The 19,747-nt window shown below is 39.4% G+C and overlaps 1 protein-coding gene across 11 annotated transcripts in view; it reads right to left on the reverse strand.

Moving 5' to 3' along the window:
* Positions 1–19,747, reverse strand: part of cacna1g (calcium voltage-gated channel subunit alpha1 G) — a 403,744-nt gene that overhangs the window by 55,042 nt on the left and 328,955 nt on the right. For 6 of the 11 annotated variants that reach the window (XM_062970564.1, XM_062970559.1, XM_062970565.1 and 3 more), the window contains 6 exons: positions 18,747–18,931; positions 11,706–11,832; positions 7,279–7,404; positions 6,679–6,768; positions 6,299–6,491; positions 2,131–2,181 (listed from right to left, as the gene is read on the reverse strand). In XM_062970564.1, coding sequence (XP_062826634.1) covers positions 2,131–2,181; positions 6,299–6,491; positions 6,679–6,768; positions 7,279–7,404; positions 11,706–11,832; positions 18,747–18,931 — 772 coding nt within the window. Of the gene's footprint in view, positions 1–2,130; positions 2,182–6,277; positions 6,492–6,678; positions 6,769–7,278; positions 7,405–11,705; positions 11,833–18,746; positions 18,932–19,747 lie in introns of all 11 variants that reach the window. The other 5 variants (XM_062970561.1, XM_062970566.1, XM_062970558.1 and 2 more) reach the window with 2 other exon arrangements.

Below are 19,747 nucleotides of genomic sequence, written 5' to 3' on the forward strand. Positions count from 1 at the left end.
CAGGGCAGAGAACTAAATAAGGATGACATCACGCCGGCAGCTGGTGCTCGAACCACCTGACTACCAAAACCGGGGTTTACAGTTATTACATAATTACTTTGTAACTTGCATTGGTTAATCAAGACGGGGGGGGGGGGGTCCCTATATCATAATGAAAAACATTTCAGAAGGTGGGGGGGCTTCTTCAACTACAGAGGCTGACAGTAATGACAGACCTGAGGCAGTAATGGCGGCAAGAGAAGATTTACGGTTACGGTAACCACCCACTTTTTGTCTGTGAACTGACGTCATAAAACAGTTTGGCATGGCAAAAATGACCACTTGCTATAACATGGGAAAATCCATGATTTCCCCCACATCTAGGTACGTACAGACAGTTGGAGCTGGTAGATTACCAGCTTCAAATAATGTGCATTTTTTTTAATGAAAGCGCTGGGGACCATCGGGCGACCACTGTCATGTGATAACTTGTGACATGTGATGGCTTGTGTTATGTGATGGCAATCGAGCGACTTCAATTTAATAGCATCTAGTAATGAGAAAATTGTCTAATGGGATGAGGTCCTGATACTGATCAATGCTTTAGCAAAGCCATTCAGCCACTCCTATTATTTTCCCAGCATACAGGCATGAATTGCTGGAACCATTTATCATTAACCAGTCAGCAGTCAGTCAGCCTGTTTAACAGGTCCCTTGTCCTGTTCAACATCAAAATTTGTGAGCTGTAACCTATAAAAGACGTGGCTTTTGTTAATCCACTTTAGCCCATGCCTAATAATTTCTCCAGTATCCTATCCTTTCTCCATGCTGCTGGCACAATTATTGAAGCCTCTAGAATAATATGGGGATTGATGGCAATAAGGTAAAACAAATTATCCCTAGGCAAAATGGTACATTAAAACACAATGCACATCCAAACCATAAGCAATATTAGAATAAGGCCATATTCTAATGTAAATGTAAATAGAAAGCGAGCAAATGAAAACAGGAGGAGCCCTGCTTGATCAGCATAATAAGCACAGAGGCTGAACCAATCTAGAATTCTGCTACCTCTTATTGATAGCAGCAATTGATATATAAAGTCATACTGGAGGTGGCATTTTGCCATCTTGATTTATAGCTGTCGAGAGCTAAATCATCCACAAATCTTTTTAAGCACATTCAAAAAAATCCAAACTGGCAGACATCATATCACTACTTTTGTAGTAACACATTCCACAGCTTAATGGCATACTGTTAAGTTCCATGAAGTTCAACCATTTCTGTGATGTTTCATTTTGCACAGGAGGTAGAATTTAAACTAGGCTACACTATGGAAACACTCTTAGGAGTATATTGTATGTTACAAAGCACTGGATCAATAAACTATGCAAGCATAGTGTTCAGGATTTATCTGTAGCTATATAATTGTCAAGCACAAAGTGAGCAACCTTCCTTATATTATTCTACTTAGCACTGCAAATCACGACTGGGAGAAGCCTCTAGGTGTGGCTAGGCACAACAGATAAGATTTTCTTTCTTAGAAATTCACAGTATTTTGGGGAGAGGTTGGGCTGCCCTCACTGGTCTTAAGATAGAGGGAGAAAAGTAGCAAACTCAGTCCCTTGCCACACTTTTGTTTTTTCCAATGCCCAGCAGAAAACAAGAGGCAAGATTGCTCCCCTTTTCTGACAAATAAGTTGGATGGGTGTGGTCCTGGATACTGTTGGCACCAGTTAGAAAAAAAGAGACAGCTATGGGCACTAAATAGAATGAAAAGTTGTGGGGATGCAATTGAATGAATGCTAAGGCAGCTCAGGGGAAGGATCCTATAGCTCCAAAGTGGACGACCCAGGCTATATCCAGGAATCTCTTTCTGAAAATAATAAAAGGAAAAGGAACAATCCAGATAATACGTATGATACAGAAAAAAGGAATTTAAAACAGAAGAATGTTTGAAAAGTAAATGTGTTGGTGGTAAAAACAGACTAGTTAAAAAGTACACAGAGCATGCGTGAAATGTGGAGTAAGCAAAGAGAGACCTTCCAACACACACAGTCTAGCAAAATGCCCCACAGCATCAGTGGCCAGCCGTTAAGTCACACAGCACTGCCATTCACGTGAGACATAGACGCAAGGTCTTCCCAGTACCTGGCACTGCACTGGCTGAGTTCTCCATTATTACATCATCCAGCATTAGATCTAGAAGAATGAAAGGCCATTAAATCACCTGATAGGATTTGGGGTAAATCTCTCATTTCACCTTCAGCACTTCATTCGCCACCATTCAGACAAGGGCACAACCTGTCTAACCACTTTCCCCAGACAAGATACAGATCTCTTAATGTTCCAAAATCCAGAGCAGATTCACTAATCCACTAAAATGGGAAGCCACAACTTATGATTAGATATGTCATTCATCAAATGCCAAGATAGTGCCTCATAAGAGTACATTGGGTGTGGGATGAGATGTGTGGCGTGGTTCTGCTCTCTGTTCCATGAATAAGAGATAAGAGACTGGTGATCTATATGGAATAATCCTTTGTAACGTTTTCCAGTTCTGAAGAAAACTATTTTGCCATTGTTCCTCTATATACCAGGGCAACTTGTGGTCTTCCAGATGTAGTTGGACTGCAGTTTCCGGCACTCTTGGCTAGCATAGTCAATGTTGGAAAATGCTGGATGTTGAGGTTCACCAATCTTTGGGAGGGCCACATGTGTCCCATCCCTGCCTCCATATTTTCATACATAGATGGACATTTGTGGGTCATGAGGTTTCCTTTTAGGAAGTTACACATTTCTACTCCACTCCTGCCAAATAGTCTACTTCTGTAATATAATGTTCCCTTCCTCAACCTGGTACATTCTGGAGAGAAAGGCATATTTTCAGCATTTTTCTTTAATTCGAAAAGAGAAATAGGAAAGTGGGTTCATTAAAAGAGATGTCTTTAACAGTAGCAGTTACAGGTAATGTGAAGTTAATTTATTTGAAAAGACAGTGATTTACTTTAAGAAGTGATTTCTTTTAAAAGGAACAATCACAGCCAATGCGAAATTAATTTCCAAAGAATTATTAATTGTCAATGGAGCACGTATTAGGTGGAAAAGCTTTCAATATATATCGGTTGGGGAAGAAGCAATTAAACTCTCACCACATCTGTTCCAGTCATCCATAATGAGTCTCATTAGTGGGGGATCATCAGTCTGGGGTTTATGAATGATGTTTAGAGTGTTATTGTAGCATGTATTAAATCCTTACTTAAATTCATTTTCAAATGCAGGAAGGCACAATACACAATTAGCCTGAACCATGTAATATGTGTTACAATATTAGCCTAGCTATAGTTTATCTTAATATTCAAATTGCAAATTGTGTATATTTAGAAATGCAATCAGCATGTGAGTTAACTCATGTACATTATAGTGGCTATGAGCAGATTCATGAACATCTGAGTCTCATATATTCTCATACCATTAAAATTAAGAGCCACTATTTTTCAACAATGGAATAAGTATATTTATCTGTGATAAGTACAGCTGTGGTCAACTGCTGTGATATCTCCTCTTCCTGTATCCTGATGTGTGACCTTTGAATGGGGCAGTTGTAGCTGTCTAAGCTATACCTTTTGATACAGCACAAGTTGGTTGGAGAGTGTTTCCTCTATCTATGCTTCTGCTACTGAAGAACAAAGACAAATTGGAGGGCACAATACTGAAAGGTAGGGAGAAGGAGCCCCAGACTTTTGAAGTGAATCAAACTATCCTGGTGCAGTAGAACCTTCAGTGTATACTTCCTACCCCGTGACACCATCCTTTTGGGGAAGTCTAAGTTTTTGTATGTTTTTCCCATTCTAAAAAAATGAGATTCTGTCTCTTAGGTCTTCAGGCCCATCTACATGGGCCATATACCTGAAATAGGTGAGAAGTCCACATGATGCCATTTAATGCAGTTTCCCCATGCTAAGAAAAGTTGTGGAATGCCATTCCCTGCTGTCCTCCCTCCCCAAGTCACACAGGCTGATATTGGTAAAGGTGCTTCAGAGCTCTGTCATTAACACAGATGAAGGTGGCTATCCAGCAAGTCTGGAGCAGGTTCAGATCTAGAGAGTCTATCCCACCACCATGGTGGGATGGAGGTGGGTGGTGTAGCATTAACTGGCCTGTGTAGATGGGTCTCTCAGTCATTGGAGGAGAGGACCTTAATCTGAAATATGCTGATGTTTTTGGTCTCAGCCTTTGCCTCTAGTGCAACCTACTGGAAACTGTACTCCTATCTGCCATAGAATTATTTGAAACTGAATTCAAAAAGCTGCTCCATTATTATGGGGCTTCAAGGGGAAGCTTGGCAACAGTTGAATAAGCTAAGCCTATAGCAGAGAAAAGGTCTGGGAAAGAATCTAGAATCTACATTAGGAAGGAATGAAGTACTGAACAAAGTCCTTTGAAAAGTACAAAACTAAAAAAAATATAGAGGATGGCACGCCTTTCAGAATGCACGAGAGTAGTAGTCGTGAGGAATGGCAAGCCATTTTATTGTTCCACATACTATACCAGAACTAGTCCAGCTGCACCCAAAATACTGTACTATGTATGATTTTAAAGGAATGCATTTGTTTTGCAAATGCATCTCAGTGCTCACATTTTTATGAAGGATTTTTTTCTCCCCAAAATAAGCTATTCCTAAGTCCTCCCTGAGGGATTCCTTACTTTCCATGATTATTCCATGGTTGCTCTTTCATAAAAGGAATACAGATTTGACAACAAAACATGGGAGATTATGGGTCTTCATTGGGGACAAGGGGTGTGTTTTGCTTGTATGGTTGTAATTCTCCTTCTGTGCTTATGATATAAACTGTAGTTATCACCACTAAAACATTTACAGATATTAAACCAGCGGAACTGAAAACTGTTTTTCAATTTTGTAGTATCTGTAGCTATACTAACAATAATATCTGTCATTTCCAAGCATCATGTGTATAACCTCATGGATATCAGCCCTAAAAAGAGAATATCCTAAGACACATAGATAGAACTTTTTCATAAGGATTTGTGCATATATGCACCTTGACAAAGTAATGTCAGTGTTTCCAGAGAACCACACATCTTTTTTCACAACACAACAGTTTCACAACATTCAGTAAGAAATGGCCGTATCATTTTGTTGCTTGATTTTGAACTTTTGATGGAATTAGACTATATCTTTCAACTTTTAAAAAGTCCTTCAGAACTCAAGAGAGGTGTTAGATGTTTTGATTAATGCAGATTTCAAGAGTAATGCAGTTATCTTCTTAAACTTGTGAAAGGAGCATATAGAGAAAAACACTTGATATCTCACTGACTGTTAAGATCATTATAACAACAAAAGACTCTTACAGATTTAATAATGCTTGTCCAAAAGGAGTGAAATAAATGCAAAACAGATAATTGAAGGGAGGGGACAGCCATGAAAAGGTGAATGTAACAAAAATGATACAATGACCAAACACACAAACACTTCAAAGGAAAAAAAACAAGCAAAATAGAAAGCATGCAAGATGGAGGGAGTTCCTCTGACCTGTGACCTCTGACCTGAGCATTATTTCCTGTTTTTTCAATCAAACAGAAACTGAGGTTAAAAAAGACAGCATGTGAAGTTTCTCAGATTTCCAAGAAGTCTAACGTGGGTTCCGAAAGATAGAAATATTTCAAGCAGTCCACCAAGTTTGCGTGTCAGTGGGCTTACCCCCAAATTGGCTGATTTCATTTGATTATTATTTTTAAAGAAAAAGAATCTGTATTTCTCAAGCAAATGTACTACATTTTCAAGCATTTCTAAAACAAGGCTGCTTTGTCGTTATTACCTCCTTGAATTCACTATGTAATTTCATGAATATTTATGTAAACTTAGAAATTGGCAACTGATTTCACTGTGAGATTACAAGGTAGTAATAAACTAAGTAGTGAAACTAATTAACAGCAACAGTGCGCAACATGCCGAAGACTCTTGGCCTGTTCTGGAACTGTTGGTTTTTTACATCTGACACTATTTGGGTTATGCTAAACTTTGCATTGGAGAACATAAATATTGTAAAAGTACAATGTTTTAATTCACCTAGCACACTACAGTTGCAAATCATGCAGCCATTGCTCTATTTTCATGGTATTTTGCTAAGCCTATGCCCGTGCTAGATCCTCCATGCAAATTTCATAGCTGGACATGCTTTTTCAGAGTAATCTGAGCATTAAGTGCTAGCAAGGAGATATAGGGAGGCTGTCAAAGGTCAAGCAGGATTCAGAAAGATGTGGAAAGACTACCGACCAGCCATCTGTTTCTCCTTACTCCTTCTCTTTTTCTCCAGTCGTTTGAGTCTCTTCTCTTCACGCCTCTTGGCTTCTTCTTCCTCCTGATGTTGGCGACATTTGTGAAAATTTTCAACCACAACTCCCACAAACATGTTTAGGACAAAGAAGGCAACGATCAGCAAAAAAGAGATGAAATAGAGGAGCATCCAAGGGTTATAGTTCATGATTGGCTGTGGGAAAAAGGAAGACAAGGCCATTAGAAATGGCACTCCAGTAGGCTACAGGAAACAAAGTTCAGCATATGTAAAAAGCAGGACTTTTATCTCTAACAGTATATGACTCCAAAGTCATATATATTTTGCAAAACAGCAATTATCTGTCTCTATGACTTCTAGGAACTTGATACCAAACACATACCTGCTGATCCACTCCTACAGCATCTAATCCATCATACATGATGTCAACCCAACCATCTTTGGAGGCCAAAACAAATAGTGACATTAAGGCCTAAAAAGACAAGAGAAAACATTACATTTGAGTGAAGTGTTTCACTTGATGTGTACAGTGAAACTGTTGTTTTCTTTGTATGAATTTCACTTTGCTTAACTTAGCCCAAAAGGGTTAAGTGAAGAAGCAGAGAGACAGCTGGCTGGCTATTCCATCCTCCAGGCTTCCATGCTCACTGCTAATTAGTTCCTGCCACAGTGCTAAAAATGGATGGCTTCCAATGGCAGTTGTAAATGAATGGCAACATTAGGATTTGCTGGGTACAGGGTGTCCAGTTTCCTAAGACAAGGTTTTTTGCGAGATGTATGTAGTTTGCTATGTAGCTGTCAGGCAGTCACATGGTGTGATGGCACACAATGTGGGTTTGGTTGATACTGAAAATGCAGACTTGTGAAAGTTATAATGGGAACCTTTTAAATGGTGAGCTGCAATATCTGCAAAAATACTTCACATTTGTTTTGAATCAAAGAAATAAAGGGGCAAAGAAGCAGATTACCATTCCATTAATACCTGGCCGAGATTATCAAAATTATACTTGTGCCGGACCCATTTGTAGCTGGCGTCTGCACAGTCAGACTTGTTGGTGATGTTCCTTATGTTCTCCCCTTGGCAGACAAAAAACTTCCCTTTGAATAACTGTGAAAAGGAAAAGTGGTAAAGTGGAATTAGTGTAAACAACCAACAGAGGATGCCCATGCATTGGAGTAGGAGGCTCAACTCTACATACCATCATAGAATCATATAGGTGAAAGAGGCCATTGTGTCCTGCCCCTGGTTTTAGATGGTGGTAATTGAGAATAGGTCCTTTTCTGTGCTAATATCCCAATTATGAACAATGGAACAACTTCCCCAGAAAGGTCTACCCCACACGAGCTTCTGGCACATAGTTCAAAAGATTTTAGTCATCCTGTTTTGCATGAATTACGTTATGACAGTATTTTCAACTCTAAATTATTTTGTTGTTTTATACTTCTCTTATTGATTTGGAATAATGGGGTGCCATCCTGCCCCTTCGGGCTCTTAGAGCCCAAAGAACTGGGATGGCAATGGGGATTGGGCTTGGGATTGTGGAAGAAGGTCCCGAGAGTCAATAACCACAGGCCCAACACCTCAAAATATCCAAACCTTGAATAAGGTCTGGATCTGTTGAAGTGTTTTTTAAAAAATCTGGTGTAAACCAGGGAATCCCTCTTTACTCTAAATTAATCTTGAGGTGTCTTTTGGATGCCTCAGGCCTGTCTGGAAGGACACTTCATGTCTTATTTGAGTTTTCAATTGGTGTTTAGATGGTCAATGTTGTAAAGAGGATGCTTATCAAAAGAGATTTTTGATCTGTTCAGTGTGGCTCTTTTGATTAGTAAAACTTCAATGAATGTGCTCAGTGTAAAACTCCAGTGTATCTACTTGCTGGAGATGTTTTAGCTGAAGATCCTGCATTCAGCAGGGGGTTGAAATGAATGGCTCATGAGACTCTTCCAGCTCTAGAAGTGTCTTGCTATATTTCTAATACAGTAAAGTTATAGAAAAAAATCAATGCAGGAAGGAAAATTTGCAATACGCACAAGAATAGAAAATCCAACCATATCTTACTCATCTAAGAGTCATGGAATGGAGAGCACTATTAGGATCAGACCAAAAGTTAATCTAGCCCACTGTCCTGTTTTCCAGCCCTGATATCTTTGATCAGCATGAAGCATGAAAGAAGGACTAACACATCACTATCTTCTTGCTGTCGTATCCCTACAAAGTTCTGTGTGATATACTGCCTGTGGTATTTGAGGCAATATACAATCAGTGTGACCAATAATCTCTAAAAGCACTGTACTAAAAACGTAGCATGGCGAATTCATAGCATAGCACAGTAACACACCACAGGATAATGGAATGCACAATTGCAGCATGATACCCCAATATTATACTTCTGTTATAGCCTTTCAAATCCTCCACAGATGAAATTAATCCTACATAAATTCTGGGCCATTTCATAATTCACATGCAGAGTGATATATATATATATTCGCGCACACACACCGCACACACACTGCCCCATGTTTCATTTGAATAAGAGTGAACCCAGAGTCTACCCTGGAAATAGATTATATGTTTTAAAAAGTTAATACAGTAGAGTCTCACTTATCCAACATAAACGGGCCGGCATAACGTTGGATAAGCAAATATGTTAGATAATAAGGAGAGATTAAGAAGAAACCTATTAAACATCAAATTAGGTCATGATTTTACAAATTAAGCATCAAAACATCATGTTATACAACAAATTTGGCAGAAAAAGTAGATCAATATGCAGTAATGCTACATAGTAATTACTGTATTTATGAATTTAGCACCAAAATATCATGACGTATTGAAAACATTGACTACAAAAATGTGTTGGATAATCCAGAATGTTGGATAAGCGAATGTTGGATAAGTGAGACTCTACTGTATATGAATTTTTTCCCCTGATCCTTAAAGTGGCTCACAGAAGAGAGAGAAATCAATAAGCCAATGGGCTAAAATAACAAACAAACAAACAAAAAACCCCCACGAAAAAACAAAACAAAGAACAGTGGTGTCCTATCCATAAAGTGTATTTCTAAAAAGACAGCAGTGGGAAACCTACTTAATTCCTCATTACAAATTCATTTACACAGGACTATGGGCTGATGAGTTCATCTGATGCACATCAAGAAGCTTTGGAGCTTTTCTGGAAGCACAGCAAGTGAAAAAAATACTGATACACCTTCTCTGGGAAATGTCTTCTTCTGAAGCCCCATGGACACAACTTTAAGAGCCATGCTCTCCAGACAATCTTCTTATTTTGAGAATGGTTTGCCTGCTCACTCACAGTAACATATGCAGCGATCTACACTTTTTTTCTGGATGCTGACTGATTCTAAATCTAGTTTCCTCATGTTTATAATCAGAATGAAGGAAATTATTAAACAGGACTCCCAAAACATAGTAAGGGTCAAGGGCACTATGCCTGTCAAAGCAAAATGTGAGAAAGGTGTGTTTTCCTGCACCAGTTGAATTTCTCTTGTAAACACAAGTGTGAAAACACACAGTTTATACTGTACAAAATCTGGTGATCCCAAGGCAATGACTTCAGCAGTGTCAAATATGATTATCAACAGGGTGAAATGTATCAAGACCCCAGATGATTAATTTTGTTGCTTTCTCAGTGGCTAACAGGAAGTGGCAGAGTGTGAAGGCTATTATGATAGATGCCAGAAAGGTGCCGTGTATCGGGCAAGGTTGTCACACCTCAACCATTTCACTCAATGACAGAAGGTATAGGCTTTATCATACTTTGATTCCTTGTGGCTAGGCTCCCTTCCCATAGGGCTCTTTAAATATCCCTTTTATTTGAACTCAAAACCAGATGCCAAACTTTGGTGCTCTGTTTGAGCAAGCGAAATAGCAGAGATCAATGCAAAGCCAAGCATCACATACAAGGTGATATTTAATCTTTTTACTGAGGTGTACTGTACTGAGATTTCAGCAGAAGAAACTGGTAAAACCACCTCTGAGCATTATTCCTTGTTGAAGAAAGGCCTTTGAAAACAAAGGGGTCACCTTAAGTCAAGAGGCAACTTGATGTGTGCATGTGCGCGTGTGCGCACGTGCACACACACACACACACACACACACACACACAAACACACACTGTACTGAGGTGGCTGACTGTGTTAAAAATGCAATATTGGATTTATATCAATGGTCAAAGAATTCCCACATCACAGCATTTTTTTTGCTAGTATCAAGCACAAACTCTCTCTCCTTTCTTCTATTCTTCTTCCTCCTCCTCCTTGCCCCTGTGTGCATGACACACAATTTCCTGTTCTCTAATCTACAGCCATTGTAAAGAACCTTAGGCACTGCAATCCGTTTATTAGGGAAATGGTGCAGATAAGGATTAGGACTATCCCACTATAGGTTTTCTGTAACTGGAAAATGGAAGGCTGTAGGGATAAATGTGGGGTTTGCCAAACTTAAGGTTGCTTTCTGAAAACAGAGAGATTGTCTAGTTATAAGGACATAATAACAAAGTGCTCTGTGACACCTTAAAGATTAAAACATTTCATTTGACATGTTTTTATAGAGCAGGCATGGGCAAACCTCAGCCCTCCATGTGTTTTGGGTGTCATCTCCCACAATTCCTAACAGCTGGTAAGGTGTTAGGAAGTGTGGGAGTTGAAGTACAAAACACCTGGAGGGCTAGAGTTTGCCCATACTTGTTATAGAGTCTCATCCACTTCATCAGATACATGTCAACTCGTTTCTACTACAGTAAACTTTCAATGCTTACAGTATCTCAATAAATGCATTTTTCTGTGAATAAAATATGAAGGAAGAATATATTAGTAAACTACCACTACAAGCAGCCCATCTTTCTTTTGTGTGCTCTGCTAGAAAACATTTGGATTGAGTTGGAGGGAATGTTCATGAATCATACAACTTGGTAACCTTTTAACCACCCTCCAACCCTGCTCCCTAGCAGATTGTGAAAATGATGAATCTTTTTGCCTGAGAAGTGTTTTGCATGCTGTGGAGATGCAAATATGTATTTACTATCACACAGACATGCAAAAAGAAGCTACATTCCCCTAGATGTAGATGCCTCCTGCAAAATCTGAGAACACACATTTGTCAGATGGATGCATTGTTATTATTGGAAAGATCAAATATTTTATACACATGTAAAAAGCAGCAGCAATAAATCCTTTTATATCCCCCCTTATTAAAAAAAACCCCATGGGATTTGGGGTGCCTTAAAAAAACAATCTATCATGTAGCAACTCTGGAACCTACAAGATTATTTTTACTTTTTTGTTTCATTTCCACCCTTGGAGTCTGTATGAGTGAAGATATGTACGCAGAAAGGTCTGTGAGCATTACAGGCCCCAATTATATCCAATGAATTTACTGCATTCTACCTGTACTCCCAAGATGCCAAAAATGATGAAGAAAGCACAGCAAATGACCACAATGTTTCCAATAGGTTTTAGAGATGACATCAGGGTTTCCACAACCAGCTTCAGCCCTTGCGCTCGGCTAATTACCCTAAAAGACAGAAAACCACAACAAATCCATGGATTTATATGGAAGTGGAACAAATATATTTCTACTCAGACGTAAGCCTCACCATATGCAATCATTCTTATTTTCAGTTTTAAAAGACAGCAGTCTATTTCAACTTACTGTAAATTTGTTTAAGAAAAATAGACACATTCACAGAATTGGGAGGCTGTTAATTTCTTTTGCAACAGATATGTAACACTACAGACAGGAATTGTTGAAAGACCGATGACTGCAATATATTCTTCTCCTTATGCCCTCTGATACTTTTAAGAGTAACAAGAATACAAGTTTTTGCAAAAATAAGAAAACAAGTATTACAGAATTATTCAAATTAAGGCTTTCACCCTAAAACACTCTGTTTTCAAACCCTGGTGGTATTATTTTTGATTATGTGTTTGTGTGTGTAATTTAGTGGCCTAACAGTGCCCCCTGTCAAATACACTCACTTTTTTGCCCATTTTTTTAAAGTTGTCACGGAAGCAGATGTACCTTGGCTGGGAAACTAAATGGCATCCTATTTGAGCCCATGGACAAACATTCTGGTCTCTTGTAAACTGAGTGTGGTACCATATTACTCAGCATCATATTAGATGCTAACCCCCTTAGACGATGGTTTGCTTCTGCCAAGAGTTTGAATGAATGGTTGTGATCTAACTCCCTGTCACTTGTGGCACTATTTTCTGACTAGGATTTCTTAACATTACTGTCGATAAAGAGAAAAATCCCCCCTACTTAGTCTGCTGTTTGTTCAAAGTTTGGACATTTTGAACAATACAGTGCACGTGTGTATAATATCCCTATATCAACTGAGCTAATTTAATTTTTCTAATCACAGCTAAAGCAAATAGAGTATTTCTACTACCTGTCGCAGGTTGTGGCATCATTTGTTCAGGAAATTAACTTACATTTCTGCTGATTCCACTAGAAAGGTTTTTTAATTGGCTTTCATCTGCTTTGATTTATTTCTTGGGAGAAATGTGGCATGACAGTGTATCACCCAACATGTGGCAGTGCTAGTCAAATTGGATTTACATTTTTGGTATTATGTGTTAATTTTGGTTTGCTCATTTGATTATTCATCTGCCTTTTTCAACAACCTACTTTGAAAAAATGTCATTTATGCAAAATGAATCAATCTGTTTTTACCAACATAACTATGCATATCCCTTGGGAATAAGTAAGTTTATTTTTACTTCTTTTAGTTTTAGGAATATAATCAGTTTCATATTACTTAGGTTTGTAAATTAATTAAATTATTATTAACAGTTGCTTACTGGAAAACACTTTGAATATGCATCTACATGGAGAAGGGCTGTATATACATACAAATGTGGATTAGGATTAGAATTAGAATCAGGTTCATTATTGGAAAACCATTATTCTTTTTGATACAGTCACAGCCTTTATTTCAAGTCTAGCCTTTGATTCAAACATTTGTATAGAAACTGTGCGTGGGTGGTGCTAGTGACCATGATGATCTGCAAGTGGTGCCGTCATGCATTTACAGGCTAGGTCAGAGGGAGAGGCTATGGAGCCCAGCCATATGGGCTAATACTGTGCTAGTAATGAGGACATGGCCCCGCATCTTCAGTAGATTCCAAGTTTCATAGAACTTTTTTGCCCATATATGGCATGTGTGTTTGTTTATTTAATACTTAGACTGTAGGTTTTTCAAATACAGGACAAACAAATACTGTAAATACACAAAAAACAGATTTTTAAATACAATACAAAATACACCATTAAAATATTATATACCAAACCATTAAAATGCTACATAACTCAATGGCGAGATGCACCTTTAAAATACTACATAGAATACTATATTGTGATGACCCATGGGCAATGTAGTCCCATTCCTGGCACTGTGGTGCCAGATGAAGAGGAAAACTTGGGTTTTTCACCGTTCCAGCCAGAATTGGAACTTTCCCAGCCAGATTTGGAAACCTTGCACCTGCAAGAGATTTGTCTTCCAGAAGTCTGTCAAACAAGCCCCGAGCCACAATCTCCTACGTTTTCTCGCCATGCTTTTTGTAAACAACAGAGGGGAGTTCAACAGGCGTCCCGCAGGAGTGCTAGGATAGCTGCTAAGCATTCAGCTGATTAAGCCTGCTTTCCATGGGAAACTTTAAGGAGTCATGCATCTGGACTCAGAGAATAGCTTTCGTTTCTGGTTCTCCAGGGAACTGCTCTTTGGTGGGAAAACTAGATCCTATTTAGGTGCTTTGCCCACAAAGGGATCTTGCGGAGTCAATTCGTCAGCAACTGGAGTAGGTTGTGTGTGGACAGCGCTACTCCGCTTCTAAGCCTTCGTCCCTGTTTCCAAGCCTACATTCCCGTTCCAGCCTTGTTTACCTCCGCGGACCTTGCCTTGCTTCCTAGGACTCAGCCTTGTTTTCCAGGACTCTGCCTTGCCTTGTTTTCCGGATTTTGCCAAATATTCCACGGATCTTGTTCTTGCTCCTCGTCCTTGTTGCCTTGTATCAAGCCCTGTTTCAAGTTACTACCTAGCCTCGCTCAAGTTCCATGGACTAAAGGACCTTGTCATCTCCCCTCACTTTGCCTGGCAAAGTGAGTGTTTCGGTTATTGGATTACAACTTTGGACCTTAATATTTCATATTGGACATTGTTTCTTTGGACTAATTTTGACCTTTCCTGAAAGGTCTATTTCTGGACTATTTCATACACTTGCTTTTATTAACTTTATATATTCCTTCAATAAAGATATTAGATAGAATCTGGCCTCGGTGTATGGTTATTGGTGCTCTGCAGCCTGGGTCGTGACATATATGAACTAGCTCTTGCATAGTTAAAAACCAAGTAAAATTCAGCATTATTAAAACTTAAGCAAGAAACACTCTGGATATAGACAACCACACTATGATTAGGTAAGAGCACCTCCGGATTCCAAGTTTCATAGGACCCCCCCATATGCACAGTGGCAGATGCTGCAGTCAGAAAGTGGTGATGTATTTGTTGACCTATGAAGTTAATTCTCTCATAGGTCTGCCTATGCAAGAATAATGGCGTTGTCAAACGATTGCCGAGAAAGGTTTACCTTGCTTCGCCACAGGGCATGGAGAAGCCGCCACCCCTTGCCCTTCCCCACTAAACTCTTGCAGCTGTTGATCTCATGAGGGGAAGCGTGGTGTGTGCATGGAGCCACACAGCCCTCCCATTAAAGTAACAGCAGGACAGTAGCTGCTCCTCCCCACCTAACAAGACAGTGGCTGTAAGGAGATACCTATTAAGGGATGAAGCCTTGACTGGCTTACTGAGGATGGAAGGAAACAGTTAAAATGACTATGGGTATACTATACAGGCATTCACATTCTGTGCCTGCTATTCATTAGGCATTCAATAAACAGAAAGTTTGACTATCCCTTTATAAACATATGTCCATTGGCCTCCTCAAATATGTCTAAGACCCAACAGCAAGCATGAAAATCCCAAATGTTATTTTCTACAAGTATGGTTATTTTATATTTATTTATATTGCACCTTTTCCCTTTTGGAACTCAAAGCAGCTTATGTGATAACCAGTTTAAAACTTTTATGTTCCCACTGAAAGTAAATAAACCACATTGAGATTTTCTAACTCCTCTTCTTCACTGAAAAGTACAGCTTTGCCCCAAAGAACAGTAAGAGAAGTATCACACCATCCCATTTCCATTACTTCTCCTGAACAATTATAGAAAGAAATTCACAGAGGGATTGATTTATTTCATGTCAATAATAGAATGTTGGATTCTCTTTTTATTTTATTTTTAAAAGGAAGCAGATGGATAATTTTTATATAACTTTCGAGCAATAAAACACACATGGCTAATGTGTCAATTTCTAAACATTTTGGCTTGTTTCAGGTAGAGTTTAATATATGTGTGGTAGTATGGTGCGATAGCCATTGTGGATGCAAACCACATGTGCTCTGCCCTACATGGTGTAAGTCTTGTACACAGCTATTGGGCTAAATGGTCTTGGCTGGGGTTCAGGGTGCTTGCACAACTTCCATGGAAATGAGGACTTTGCTGGTGTGGTTAGGAACTGGCTCGAAAGACAAAGGCAATGCTTCACACAAATGGCATACCACGTGGCGCCATGCCCATATGGTTTGCATCCTCTGCGGACACCACATCACAGGGTGCATGCATGAAGTGGCGCCCCTTGGGCTGAAAAGGGGGAGTTTTTGTTCAAGCTGTTTACCACCGAAGGGAAGTACAGCGTAATACTTTGTCCTGGGGGAAGAAAACAACTGAAAACATGCAGGCTTTGGATGAGGTAGATAGGGATTCCAATGGAATTAACCAATACGAATTCTTTGTCCCTTTGTGATGGCTTTTGTCCTGTGTCTCCTGCTCCCTTTCTCCTCCTCACACCATGTTCTTCTATATTTTTTTTCAGAGAAAAAGAAGGCAGATTCCTCGAAGCAGGCCACCTCATGAAAAATAATCATATGCAAATGTTGCAATATGCATTATGCAACTTGCACTATTTATCCTGAGCACTGAAGCCACATTTGGATTTCTTGGTGCAAACTACCCACAGTGCCTTGGCTTTAAAAATGTCTCTGCTGTTTCCTCAGCTTCAATGCTAATGCAGTTCTCATGTCTGCAGGAAATAAAAAATGTAAGGACTTTTACAGAAAACAACTAATCCCTAATCACTGAAAGATGGTGACATGTTTTCGCTTAAGGGCTTCAGGGACCATTAAAGTTAAATGGACATATTCTTCTCATTGATTCTGGGGGAAGAGTTAGATCACATTCATGAAGGATTGCCAACAAGCACAACATCTACATTTCCAAAGGACTAGTGCTATCTCAAACAGGTCAGCCTTAGTGTACTGCTGTGCTGCTATCTCTACCTTCTACCTCCAGAGTCTCTAGTCTATCATCCTGTTAATTCAGAGTATAGAGTTTCTGCAGTTGTTTAGCTATCCCAGTCTGGGAACTACCCAAAGTTGAAGTGAGAATACTTTTCAGCTTGTGTCAGGTGTATGAAAAATGAGGGAAAATAAAGTTAGGAAGTGTTTGTTATTCTCTTGACAAGCAGAACGCCCTCTCTAATCCCTCAAGTTTCCCCTAGTTCTGCTAGCCTCAGCGGTCCCAATTCCCTCTGTGCTAAACTCCTGCCATGAAAAAAGCTCCAACCAAAACTGCTGTCAGTCTCATCTCTGCTGGAAGACATTTGCCAGCTTTAAGCCTGATCAGAGCATTTGTCACAAAGTGGGGAGAAATTCAGATTTGCCTTCAACACTTGGAGAAGTGATAATATGAAAGAAAGAGCTATGAAATGACTCTTGTACCCTGGTGTTATGAAGAGTGAATAATTCATACCTCTATTTTGGAAGCCAAAGCCAGAGCACAGGATAGTATTCCAACCTACTCAGATTATTCTCAATACATTTTCATGCTGATTTTTCTTGTATTTGAACTCAGCCACTGCAGCCCGGATGTATTAGGTAGAAACATTTTGGTTGCAAGCAATTCATACATATGAGAGTGGGACAAGTGGATGCTCCCACATCTTAACAAATTTTCTGTAAACAATGTTCACTTTCCCATAAAGGGTCTTTCCTTGGGATGATTTAATGCAGTGTCCCCAGAGCTCAGTAAAGAAAAGACCTAACCATCTCGGGTCTTTCAAGGCAGAAGCATGTCATTTACTAAATCTCTCTTGATTACTGCTCTATACCTGAAGGTACTTCTTTGGAAAGGTGAAAAAATCCATATTCAAGAGCAGGGCCCTGATGATGATGATGATGATGATGATATATTACATCTCACACAACCCCAAATTACCCCCCTCCTTCATCATGCAAAACCACGATGAAACCTACTGTGTGTCTTGAAGAGCAGGGCATTACTGTTAGAAGCTAAATGGGATGGATATTTTAGAAGGATACCAGTTGGCTTCTGGTATCCATCTAAAAATGTTTTTCTGCTTCTTCCCTTGGCCATCTGGCTCTGGAGAGGTTATTTTCTTACTTTCCCACACCTTCTCAGTCAATGTACAGAAAAAAAGACTTGGAATTCCTCCCCACATACGGGCAGTCCCCGACTTACAAATATCTGACTTACAAATGACTCATAGTTACAAACAGGGGTGAGACAACAGGAAGTGAGAGAAATTGACCCTAGGAAAGGAAATTAATGCCTGAAAGAGTTATCATGGGGAAAATATGTCTCCACTGAAGTTTTGTTCCCACGATTTTTCAAAATCTAATGATCACAGGGACAGAAAGTGAAGTGGGGCCTTCCGAACAGGGGCACAGACAACAAAATAAATGTCACAGGAGTGTTAACTCTTCCCTATGCTATCCAAAGCTTATATGGATGGGTGGGGTTACGCTTAAAAATGGACCTGTTCTGACTTAAACACAAATTCAACTAAAGGACAAACCTACAGAATCTATCTTGTTTGTAACTTGGGGACTGCCTGTAGTCTGAGTGCTCATACACACAAATGCAAAACCAGGAAACAGACCCTGGTGTTGCCTGTTTTAAAATAGCAAGAAAGCAGCTGAAGGTACTTACACATTTTCAATTAATTATTTTATTTACAACCTGTTTTCCTCCTGGGAGTGGACCCTTGTGACTTACCACAGGGAACCACATCCATGCAGCTGTAATATATGCTGCATATAAGAAATGAGCCCCAATACATTTGTAACCAGGCCTGTTGTGTTCCAATGACTCTGAGGGAAAACATTCACTGACTTGCAAAAACATTGCATATCTAAGTGTATTCTCTCTCTCTGTCCTCCCCGCCCCCACTCTCTCTCTCTTCTTTCCCACCACTGGTCACCTCTGTTTGTTTTGCTATTTACGTGATCCATATATCCTTCCCTATTCAGCCTCCTGACAACTTGCATACCTCTACATGATTTCCTTACCTTAACGGTCTAAGAGTTCTCAGCAGCCTCAAGACTCGTAACATTCCCAGGATTTTGGTGCCACTGTCAGAAACCATTGAAACCAGGATGTCAACCACAGAGATGAGAACGAGCACTCCATCCAGGACATTCCAACTGCTTCTCAAGTATGCCTTCTCACAAAAGCACAGACCAAGTGCCACCACCTGCCAAGGTGTCAGATTGCAACAAAACATGAGTGATGCATTCAATATGTTGGCAACCTGTTTTGAATGCATTATTTAAACATTTGGGAGTGCAAGTGCATTCGATCCCCAGTTATAGCGACATCACTAAGCCAAATCTGTAAAGTGTCATAATGTGAGGTTCATAAAAATAACTCTGCAGAAACATCCCAGATTGTCCCTTTAACAGTTGATGTATTTTTAATGCAGCTAAAGCCTAATTGTTCAAAAGTGCCTGTAACAATGTATAGCAATTACATAAAAGGACGGCAGATATGATAAATTTTTACAGTTGACTGCAGAACAAAATAGTTGCTGCTAGCCATATGTTGGTCATAAGGCTTCAAAGAAATTTTAGGTAAAATGAGGAGGCTTCAGGAATATCCATAACTTAAAAACTTTTGACAGCTTGCTAATTCTGCACTTTTATGCATACTCAATCACAAATATATACCATTCTGAAATAATTTCTTTCTAGGCCATTATGAGACGGCTGATGTTTTTTCATCTTTTCCTCAATAAGCTAGAACATTTCACAAGAATGTTTAACAAAATTTAGGCGGTAAGTCTCTTAAAAGTGTATAACAGGTACAAGCTTAGAAAACAAAATAGAAAAGAACTCATTTTGGAAAATGCCTGATCATCAAAAGCCCAGGCAACATGAATGGCAGTTAGGAGAACATAGTTAAGCAGTCCAGAAGGTCAACAGTGGATGCCATGGGCAATTGTTTACATTATTCATTTTCCACAAGTATAGTTATTTTATATTTATTTATATTCCATCTTTTCCCTTTTGGG

The sequence above is a fragment of the Anolis carolinensis genome, chromosome 2, assembly GCF_035594765.1.
Source record: "Anolis carolinensis isolate JA03-04 chromosome 2, rAnoCar3.1.pri, whole genome shotgun sequence".
In the NCBI taxonomy this organism is placed as follows: Eukaryota; Metazoa; Chordata; class Lepidosauria; order Squamata; family Dactyloidae; genus Anolis; species Anolis carolinensis.